Here is an 11,930-nt window from a genome sequence, read left to right as displayed (position 1 = left end):
GCTTATTTGAAAAACGCCAAGCTTCCATTGGAAACAATTGAAAACATGCGCCGGCCGCGGGCGTAAAAGCATTGGTGTGCACGCCCCCCTTAAGCCTTCAAGGAACTAACATTTTCAAAAAAAAAAAATGTTGGAAGGGACATAATTGACTGTGACACTCAAGATGGCTACCAGGTAAGTTGTTCTTATTTTTTTTCTCCAGATAAAAGTTGAAATTTTGTTTGTCATAGTACCTAGAGTTCTCTTTAGTTTTCCTTACAAAACATAAGTTTGTAAATGCATATATTTAATTTAATATCATGTTGCGGTAATGATCATTTTGGATAATGATAATCTAAAAAATGTAAATCATTTTATAGGAAATATTTTTTTAAATCCTCTAAAAATAATAGTTATAGTAAGTTCAGACCTTAATCTTATATGTGCAAAAAAAAAAAAAATTCAAGGGCTTTTTAATAAATCTGATGCTGGACACCCTCTAAGTCTGTATTTCGTGAGAATCACCCATATGCATTTGGCATAATTTGGCACTTGTAAAGTTACTTTTCCAAAAGCGACTTGCATACCGGTATATATATATATATAGTACTGTGCAAAAGTCTTAGGCCGTCACCACCACGAGACTTGTCGCTTTAGAAATTGTAATGTCCATCCATATTTATTTTTATATCTATTTTATTAAGATACAAACAGAAAATACAGGAAATATGTATAAAAATAAATTTTCACGACTAAATGTCTTCTTTAAGCATCGTCTGTATTTAGTGTGACCTCTCTTGGCACTAAACACATCTTGAGCGTTTTTGAGCAGAATGAAGTAAAAAAACGAATTTCTTTAAAATTAGAAATTAAGATTTCATTTTATTTAGGTTTAAGAGATCCTGCAGTTTCATTATATTGCTCAAGTGAAAGGAGAGATTACCCTAAAAACGTGACACATTTTATATACAGCTTACATTTTTATATATTAACTGTATTTTCTGGTTCAATTCTATTAAAGAGACTGAGAAATAATTATATATGATCACTACAACATTGCAAAAACAACAAATCTTATTCTGGCATGGTGGCCTAAGACCTTTGCATAGTACTGTACATTTTATCAGTATTACTGCATAATAAAAGCATAGTTCACCCAAAAATGAAAATGATGTCATCATTTGCTCACCCTCTTGTTGTTACAAACTGGTGTAAATTTCTTTATTCTGCTGAACGCAAAAGAAGATATGGGTGCTCCCGTTTCCTGCTTGATTACAAATATCTTTCCTTCTGTTGAGCCGAAAAAAGAAATTGATGGAATTTATACATTGTAACAAAATAAGGGTGAGTAATTAATGATAGAATTTTCATTTTTGGGTGAACAATCCCTTTAAAGTGTTTCCCAAATGGTTGAGCTACATGCAAAGTACACAGACAAGTACATGCATGTATATAACATTTAAGTCATCAAATCTGAAGATGCGTTCCAAGAGTTCTGCGCTTTATGGTTTTGTATCACTTCACTACAATATCCAATGAAACAAACCTACAAAGTTATTGATTTCACTTGTGAACTTGACCCTGTTAAGCACACATGATCAATCGCTCTGACACTATAGGTCAACACACAAGAAGGTTTTGGGACACTACTTACTTGCTTTAACCTTTTTAAATACCTCTTTCAACATTTTTCAAAAGCAATACGAGTTTCTGCTCAAATGGCCTTGTACAAGAATTTAAAGTAAGGCTAACGGGGCAAGTATGTGGATTGTGGACATTTGTGACCTTGGCTGACAAAAATTAATCACTTTTAGAAGCGAGTATTGCGCAAATGCTCAAACCCTTAGATTATCCTGCAAAAAAAAAAAAATCAAACGCAATGTTGTTTATTTAAACACACAACAGTCAGATTCAAGAGAACTTCGAGTATTATCTTTTTCTACAGAACCACAAACATAAAAACGAAAGGTCACACATACAGCGTATCGAGCAAATCGACCCAATTCACGTTTGTTTATAAAGTAGTTTAATGAAAACGGCGAGAATAACACTCTCAATAAAAATCGATAAAAATAAACCACTTCATCAACAACAATGTTTAAACAGCATCACAGAAAAACAAACAAGAATTCTCCAAAAGAGAAAAAGAGGTCAGGAGGGTAAGAAAGCATTGTCACGCACATGATGTAAGAACATTCATTTTCTTTCCGTGTTCACACACACACCTTTTATTTCTATCTGTCAAAACATTTCATGCTCGAATGGAGACGTGCGTTTAAAACGTGTCAGCGACTGACGTGGTCGAACGAATGAACTACACATATAAATATCCAATGCATGCCACGGAAAAAGAAAGGACGTAAAATAAAAATCTTTGGTTCAATAGGTACCAAAAATAAATTCTTGTTTAACACAACAAACTGAACAGTTCTTATATATGCAGATTAATAATGCATTATGAACACTTATGCGTAATGAATTTTTTTTTTTTATGGATTTATTGTTATTTTGTTAAATCAGCAGCATTTTAGACTCTAATGAAGTCTGAAAAAAAATCTGTTTTTGAATATGCACTTTGGTTTTTGTTTTAACAGAAGATGTACAGGATTACAGTGTCGTTTTTAATTCAAGTTTCTATTGCACTGGTAATGGAGTCATTGGCCACGTGGATTTCCACATACACACGCACACACTAACCTACACACACACAAAACAAGTACAGGGTGCAAATTTTGCGATGCACAATTGGAGTGCAATCATCCGAGCCGCTCCACGGGCTGGTCAGTGCTAACTGGGGATCGGTCAATCTTATGTGTCATGGAAACAGACCAGTCAAGTCAAATCCACCTCAGAGAGGCTTTGTCGGGGTCATTGCCACTCCAAAATGAAGCAGGGAGTGAAAGAACGTGCACTTGTTTAAAAAAGTGACCCAAAAAAAGCTTGAAGCACCGGAAATCTCAGCAATTTGATCTTTAAATGTTGTTCTTATACAGGTACCCTGTATCAGTCCTCAGAAAGAGGTTCTTAGGTGAAGGGAAACCAGTGAACCGGAGTTCACTGAAAGAGTCCTGAAAATGTCATCCTGTCCCCCACTAAAACAGTTTAGAGCCAATGAGAGGATTAGAGATTAACAGAGCCGATGCATCACATCAAAAGATGGAGTTGGTAGCCCTAGTTGATGACATGTCATGGTTTATCAGTGCTGGACTCTATAAATATCAATTTCTGGAATAGCTACTAGTTGGTGATTGCAGTAGTAAGGTCATCCAGGGTGGGGCAAGGGGCGTTTATTCCCAGGCTGCTTTGGAGAGCTCTCAGGTTGGATACGGTCTGGAGCAGCTCTGCCCGTTCCTGCTGTAGAGTTTTAACCTCCAACTGCAGCTCGGCCTCTCGGCTCACCAGGCCCTCCGCACGGGTCTCCAGACATCGGATCTTCGCATGGGCAACCTGAAAGGAAAACATTTTACATGGTAAACATTTTACAGGTTAGGCATTTTGGCAGACTCTGGCTGTGTCCAAAATCTCATTCGGAAGAAGGGATCAAGGCACGTCTGAATCCAATGTGTCCTGAGATACCTTCATTATCTTGTCCAACACAGTAAATGTGATTGGTCAAGCCTGTTCAAGTTTAAATTTTTTTTAATGTTGGTCTAAAAGGGTCTGGAGCATAGATGGGTGATTCTCACGAAACCATTGAAACACCACGGCACTAATGATTTTAGCTTTAAAATGTGTAATATAGTAACATTAAAAAGCATCAGAATTAACACAATACTGTGTTCTAGCTTGCACAATGTGTGATTTCAACATACAAATTTATAATTGGAAATTTTATCTAATTTTCTGCTGAAATTCTCATTACCGCAATGTGTCCGGCTGTGTTTGAACATGCGTTATGTTGTAATTTAATCAAATTAACACACAAATATTAAGAAAAAATAAATAAATAGATGTTTTGCTAGACTACTTTAGATGACAGAAAAAATATTTACTGAATATTCATGTATAATAATAATGAAGAAAAATTAGGAAAATGATGTGTCCATGCCTGATGTTCTCATCCTCTGCAACACTTTTTGAGGACAGTTTAAGCACACATACAGAATTTTAATAAAGTTTGATTTTGAGTGACCAAGCACATGGACCAGTTACTTCAAGATGGCTACCAGGTAAGATCATTTTTTTTCAGTTAATTTGAAATATTATCTTGTCAGAATGCTTACACGACATTTTGATTATCATTACCTCAACCGATGCTTATTAAATGTTAATTTAATTAATAGAAGAATAATACTTTGATTTTAAATGCATGTGCAGAATCTCCAAATTATGTTCTTTCAGGTTTGTCATGTCATTTTGAAAATATGTCAGTGTTGATGTTTTCTGACTGCTGCGGTAATGAGATTTTTTAGGACTAATTTTTTAAATTATGTTACAAAAAGTGTTAAATGATAAGTAAAAGTTTTTAAATTAATGTTCCCATTTACTCCAGACTTTGTTTTTCAATGTCTGGTGGGAAAAAAAGTAAATTTAAGCAATTTTTACATTTTCATGCTTGATATTTTTAAAACCAAGTTTTCGTGAGAATCACCCAGATATGTATAAAGGCTAGATGTCTCGCACGCGCTGCTGGCCAGTTGAGTGGTACGTCCGCATTTGGAGCTCGCTCACTCGTAGCATTGAGTTTAATGGTGCAGGTACTTTTAAATGACCATAACTTGCTTAATTTACAGATTTTCAAATGGTTTGGTTTGTTAAAAATGTCAAAGATGCAATTATGACACTGCATACTTATACAAAAAAAATTCATGAAACATGTTAAAGCATCCAGAATCATAGCCACGTTAATAACGTTTGTAAGAAACCAAACTGTTTGAAAGTTGGTAAAAAATTGAGCAAGTTGTGGTCATTTGGAAGTACCTGCACCATTAAACACAACGCCACGAGTGAGCGAGCTCCCCATGGCAAGATGGCCACCAAGTGACGACGTTAGAGACTCCGCCGTAACACATCTAGCCTTTATACATATCTATGGTCTGGAGCACTAATTTAGTGTAAACACGGTTATATTTTCACATTTGATATCTTTTGATTGCATTTCTAGCGAGAAATTGTATCGTTGTGATACATCAAATATTTCAGCTTGTAATAGTCACCTGTAGTTCCTCTAAAAGGTCCAAGTTTTGCTGCCGGAGGCTTCCATTGGTCTTTTCCAGCTGGGCAACTCGCTGTGATTGGCTGAGAGTGGAGGGGCCATCCAAGAGCTCGTCCTGAAGAACGTGATATTCCACCTCATAGGCCTGCAGCTGCTTACTGATATCCATCTCAGACACCTACATGGACATGTTCAGAGAGGAACGGGATGAGCTCTAGCAGGTCAAGGCACGTTTCTTTGTTTGTGTGCATGCCAACTTGTGTCGAATAGTGAGGGAGGGTCCAAATAAGTCTACTGATGCATGATCATCTCGAGACCCACACCCAAAAAAAACAGACTGACAACAGATGCCTTTGGTGCGTAAATCTTTTATCTCATTTTATGGCGTCGTAAATTCTCAAAAACTGGACGGTGCTCAAACACTCACACAAAAATTGTACATACACATTTAGAGCAAAGTATAAAAATGAAGGTTGCAATTAAATAAAGAAAAACAATGCATAACAATATATTAAATGTACAAAAATAAATAGAATAATTTATAATAATATTTTAAACGTGATTAATCTATTGCAGAATACTAGTGTACTGTGTATAATAACAGGGTTTCCCGCACACATTTCAGTTCAGGTGGCCCGCCTAAGCTTGGAAACCCTACTGCCTTAACTAGGTCGGCCAAACAAAAAAAAAATCGCTGCACAAAAGGCTATATATATATATATATAATTTTTTTGTATATTTATGGTTAATTTATATTATATAGAAATACTTAATATATAATTTTTTTTCTTAAAATTATACATGCATGTGTGCATATTTATATATAAATAATTATTATTCACAGTTCACAAAAATATATGATACACACAAAAACCTTTATTCTGCAATAGATTAAAAATAAATTAATTGCGATTAATCATTATGCAACCCTAGTTGATATGCAATTATAGTACACTTGTACTCCTTTTAATATACAGTAAATGTCAATTAAACAATTAAAAACTTCATAAAACTGAAGGCAACACTTAAATTAGCTTGTATTTGTTGACATTAGTAAGTGCATTAGCTAACATGAACTAACAATGAGCAATATAGTTTTTCAGCATTTATCTATCTTTGTTAATGTTAATTAACAATGCCACTGAAATTGTTAACATTGTTTATTGTGCATTAATTAATTTAATTTAAAAATGGATAAAGAATAATATTTGCTGTATAGGTATTGTTCACTGTTAGTTTATCTTAAAGGCGGAGTCCATGATGTTTGAAAGCCAATGTTGATATTTGAAATCACCTAAACAAACACGCCCCTACCCCAATAGAATCTGGACCTTCTGTTGATAGACCAGCCCCACACATACGCAAACCGGCATTTGATTTGATTTGAAAGTGTGTTTTGGTAGTCGGCCCGTCTCCTTTTCCAACGCGTTTTTCAAACATCGTGGACTCCGCCTTTAAAGGAACAGTATGTAGGATTGTGGCCAAAACTGGTATTGCAATAACAAAACTTGTGGCTAAAACTGGTACTGCAATCACACAACTGGTGGCCAATACACAACTTGATAACATAAACATCAGTTGAGGGCTGCAACTCCACTTTTTAAATGACAATATCCTGCCCGGACCACTGTTGTCAGTGATATAAGTATTTGAAATGAAAATGATTTCTTAATGTCTAGTGACATATCAGGGCCATTTCATGATTCATTGATATAAATTTCTTACATACTGTTCCTTTAACTATTGCAATGCATTAACTTATGTTGACAAATACAACCGTATTGTAAATTGTTTTCAAAATAAATATATTTTTTTGTTAAATTATTGTTATTCAATCAGCTTGTGAACTGCATGTAGGGAACGGCAAACCCCTGGACCCTTTTTCATACCGGTCTTGTATGCAACAAAGTTTTTGCATTCAAAGTAAAGGCACATCGAGCAACGCCCATATTTTACTAACTCCATCTATTATTTTTGTTGAGTTCACGATGAAACTAGCAATTATAGTATGCAAACCGCATATAAAGATGAACAAGAGACACACCCGAGTCCATACACTACTGTGTTCCTCGGCAGGCAAAAGATGCGCTTACAGTACTATCACCACAGAAAAAACCCACAAATACTCTAAATCCACACCCAAACACGCCACAGCCCTAACACTCACAGACAGAGCAAGTGAAAGTATGCATGTACGGTTGTGGCTGTTGAACTGTTGATGGCATACATGCTTACGATAATATTACAATAATATTACCTGGTTGATTGTTTTTTCCATTTGCACAAGGCCGAGATTAGGTAAGGTTGTTTTGATGAACTCAACAATAGACTCCAGATTGTCATGTTGAAGAATCAAAGGCTTGTGGCTACCAAGCAGACTCAGGGCCACTTTGAAGGTAACCTCCGATCCCTGGAGAAACAGCATATCTGGAAGAAATAAATCAATAAGGTTTGGTTTAATCCATTTAAACCACCTAATGGTAAATTTTATTTTTATATATGTTACCCTGGACCACAAAACCAGTCATAAGGATACATTTTTTAAAGTACCATAAGATTTATACATCATATGTAAGCTGAATAAATAAGCTTTCCATTGCTGAATGGTTTGTTAGGATTAGGGGTGGGCGATATGAATTCCTTTTATATCTAGATAACGATATGTATCACAAAGTTTTCTTTTATTTATGTTATTAAAATGTTTGATACCATAGAATTGTGATATTGTAATATCAATATTACAAAAAAAAGTATAAACCTAAAAAAGAAGATAAAACAAACAAAACTCAAGCTCCCTGAAGATAAACAGTGATGAAATAAGAAAAGTAATTTATTCAAGATAAGTGACAGATAGAAGCAAAATTTGGTAAGTTCTCCTTTAAAGACCAAAGTCCGGATCCAACATACTGTTTGTTACACGTGCGTTTTCTTTTTCATCTGTTTACTTTCTCTTAAGACCTAAATGGTCATGCTTATGATGATACTTTGCAAGGACTTTTGACGCATATGTTTATTTAAGGCCAATAAAGTGGTCACAAAAAATTATCACAAAATCAATAAGTAGCCAGCACGCTCCTTTCACACAGAAACAATCAACTATTTAAAAAATCTGAAGTCATTGTCATGTTCAAGAAACCAATTTAAAATGATTCGAGCTTTGTGACATGGTGCATTATCTTGCTTATTCATCAGAGGATGGGTACATGGTGATCATAAAAAATGGGCATGGTCAGAAACAATGCTCAGGTAGGCCGTGGCATTTAAACGATGCCCAATTGGCACTAAGGGGCCTAAAGTGTGCCAAGAAAACATCCCCCACACCATTACACCACCACAACCAGCCTGCACAGTGCTAACAAGGCATGATGGATCCATGTTCTCGTTCTGTTTACGCCAAATTCTGACTCTACCATCTGAATGTCCCAACAGAAATCGAGACTCATCAGACCAGGCAACATTTTTCCAGTCTTCAACTGTCCAATTTTGGTGAGCTTGTAGCATCTTTTTCCTATTTGTAGTGGAGATGAGTGGTACGCGGTGGGTTCTTCTGCTTTTGTGGCCCATCCGCCTCAAGGTTGTGCGTGTTTTTGCTTCACAAATGCTTTTCTGCATACCTCGGTTGTAACGAGTGATTATTTCAGTCAAAGTTGCTCTTCTATCAGCTTGAATCAGTTGGCCCATTCTCCTCTGACCTCTAGCATCAACAAGGCATTTTCGCCCACAGGACTGCCACATACTGGATGTTTTTCCCTTTTCACACCATTCTTTGTAAACCCTAGAAATGGTTGTGCGTGAAAATCCCAGTTACTGAGCAGATTGTGAAAAACTCAGACCGGCTCTGGCACCAACAACCATGCCACGCTCAAAATTGCTTAAATCACCTTTCTTTCCCATTCTGACATTCAGTTTGGAGTTCAGGAGATTGTCTTGACCAAGACCACACCCCTAAATGCCTTGAAGCAACTGACATGTGATTGGTTGATTAGGTAATAAGATGAATACAAGGCACTCTTCTTCAATGAAAAATTTAAAAAGCCTTTATTAAACTGGCTACTTCATATTAGAAAGTTAAAAATACATGGGGTATGGAAAACAACCCACGCGTAGCGGCACAAAACAGCCTTCTTCCTGAATGGTCTGACAAACATATAATTCCATCACTACTCTATATTTACCTATTTTCTATTTACTCATTTTCTATTTAGATTTTATGCATTTGTCAGACTTTTAATCCAAACTGACCTACAGTGAATACATTATAACAGTATGTGTGTTCCTTGGGATCAAACCCATGACCCTTCCCGTGCTAACCCTACAGGAACACAAACAGGGTTAAGCAGGCTAAATTCAAGCTTAATCTGTTTAAAGGAAAAAAGCCTAGAAAAGGCCAAGACATTTGATAACACATTTCTTGCACCCAAATTCCTACCCAAACAGTGGGATAGTAGCTGATAACCTGTAATAGGGGAATGTTGAAGGTTGTTTACAGTATTGTTGTGTGCAAAGATTATAAAAGACTGTAAACAACATACAATTAAAAGTGTATGTGTGTTGATGTCAAGTCAATGTGTGTAAAATGAGATGTGTGTAAAAGATGGCCCAACCTGATTAACTTTCAACCTGATTCTGCAGTAACCTCCAACATACTGAGTAATATGGGTCATCATCCATTAGATACAAAAATAATGATAAGAAAAATCATAAATATTGAATAATATTAAATATTAAATAAATGAATTGAAGTCTATTTATAAACTTTTATTATCATCAGTTTTTTTTTTTTGGAGTCAGCTTGTATTATAATCACTCAGTGTGTTTGTGTGTGTAAAATGAGATGGATAAAGATGGTCAAACTGATAAACACTGGAAAGAAGTACGTGCGTTTGCATTTGTGTCACAAGGTAAACAACATTTACACGTAAAATCACACAACACACAGTGGCATGGGTCAGTGATTAAGCCAAAAAAAGTAAGCGCCAGTCGTTAAGCATCGCTGATTGTGATTATCACGCATAATTAACTTGAGTACAGCCCATCGGTGATAGACAGAGATGGAAAGATCCCTCCAACTATCTTTCTCTAGAAAGAGGCGGAGACAGAATTTCGCATTTTACAGTGATAAATGGTAACAGATATGTTGGTATATTGGGTAGTAGCTAATATAGTCTGTGTGGTTGTTTACTGGCTCAAGTTGTTTCAACCCATGGTTGTCTAAAATAAATATTATTTATATTCAACCCAACCAGTGTTGGGTGTAACTAATTACTAAGTAATTAGTTACTGTACTTTAATTACTTGTCCCTTGAAAAAGTAAAATAAGGGATTACTCTTATTTTTCTTGAAATCTAATTACAGTTACTTCTGATGTAACAAATACTGTGTATGGACTGTTGAACAATTATGTATACTATAATAAGTAGTGGATTTAGCATGGTTTTAGTTTACAATTCTCACTATTAACTGGTTGATTATTAGCATTAATATTACTGAGATGTTGGCTGTTTATTAATAGGGCTACTTAAATAGCACATATTAATGCCTGATTGTGCAAAACCTTATTCTACAGTACATCCTTAACCCTCCCCATTTCTACCAATACTTAAAATAAAAAACTTTGTATTAATAAGCAGTTGTTGGAGTATATTAAGGCAAAAGTAATTAATAGTTAGTTAATAGAAAGAATTGGACCCTAAAGTGGGACCACAATAATTGATTTATTGTTTCTTCGAGCCATTTGAAGCCTATCCTTGTATCATGTACTAAATAGGATTTAGAAAGTAATAAGTAATTAAATACTTTTTGGAGAGAGTAATTTGTAAAGTAATTTAATTACATGATTGAAGGTGAAATTAGTAACAAGTAATTAATTACTTTTTTTGAGTAACTTACCCAACACTAAACCCAACCATGAGTTGAAACAACCCAACGCTGCTTTAGAATGTAGATTAAGTGTAGCTTGGGTTAAAAAAAAAATTTATCAGCTGATTTATCATCTGCCTGAAGAAAATCATACATCTTATCTGATACCTTAGAAAAATAACTGAACAATTTAACAAAATCCTAAAAGTCTCAGTATTTTAGATATCATTTTGATACATTTAGATGTACAGTGATTTTTTTTTATTGTGGTCTCCTATAAGTTCACAAAATAGGACACAGATTAAAACTTTATTCATACTACCCTGTAAAAAAATCCTTGTTGCGCTTAAAGTGGAATGTACTTGAATTTACATTTAAATTGAATTGAGTTTTTGATTAAAAAAATAGTTGACATAACTTATAAACAAGTTTAAATTATTTAACTTAATTTGTTATGTTAAAGTAAAACAAAAACTTATATTGATCTGAATTTTGCAGTGTAGTGAGGAGTTGCTATAAATACAAAAATAAAGTTGAATTAGCTATAGTTATTTCAACTTTATTTTTTATAATTCACAGCTCCTCACTACTCAAGAAAGTTTAAATTAATTGTAATTTCAAATTGATTAATCTTAAAAAAAACAAAGTGCAACAATGAATATTTACAGTGTATACAACACATTTAAATATCACTAAATACTTTTATATAATAATGACACAATTTTCTAGATCAAGAGGGTTTAAACAGAGGTCCGGGGACCCCTTGGGGGTCTCCAGAAGGTTCTAAAGCAAGGGTCGGCATTCCTGGTTGTGGAGGGCCAGTGTCCTGGAAAGTTTAGCTCCAACTCTAATCAAACACACCTGTATCCCATTTCCAAGTCATCCTGGAGCCATTAAATAGATTTTTCAGGTGTGTTTGATAAGGGTTGAAACTTAG

At 34.9% G+C, this 11,930-nt stretch overlaps 1 protein-coding gene across 4 annotated transcripts in view; it reads right to left on the bottom strand.

Annotated features, from left to right (window-relative positions):
* Positions 1 to 1,849: 1,849 nt before the first annotated feature.
* The window catches only part of tbc1d1 (TBC1 (tre-2/USP6, BUB2, cdc16) domain family, member 1), a 78,084-nt gene continuing 68,003 nt past the window's right edge, over positions 1,850 to 11,930 (bottom strand). For all 4 annotated transcript variants that reach the window (XM_073865167.1, XM_073865168.1, XM_073865174.1 and 1 more), the window contains 3 exons: positions 7,392 to 7,561; positions 5,136 to 5,312; positions 1,850 to 3,426 (listed from right to left, as the gene is read on the bottom strand). In XM_073865167.1, coding sequence (XP_073721268.1) covers positions 3,217 to 3,426; positions 5,136 to 5,312; positions 7,392 to 7,561 — 557 coding nt within the window. In that variant the 3' untranslated portion in view covers positions 1,850 to 3,216. The remainder of the gene's footprint in view (positions 3,427 to 5,135; positions 5,313 to 7,391; positions 7,562 to 11,930) is intronic.

Source organism: Misgurnus anguillicaudatus, chromosome 3, assembly GCF_027580225.2.
Source record: "Misgurnus anguillicaudatus chromosome 3, ASM2758022v2, whole genome shotgun sequence".
Lineage (NCBI taxonomy): Eukaryota > Metazoa > Chordata > Actinopteri > Cypriniformes > Cobitidae > Misgurnus > Misgurnus anguillicaudatus.
Note: the sequence above shows the minus strand (reverse complement) of the source record. Positions and strands in the feature narration are given on the sequence as shown.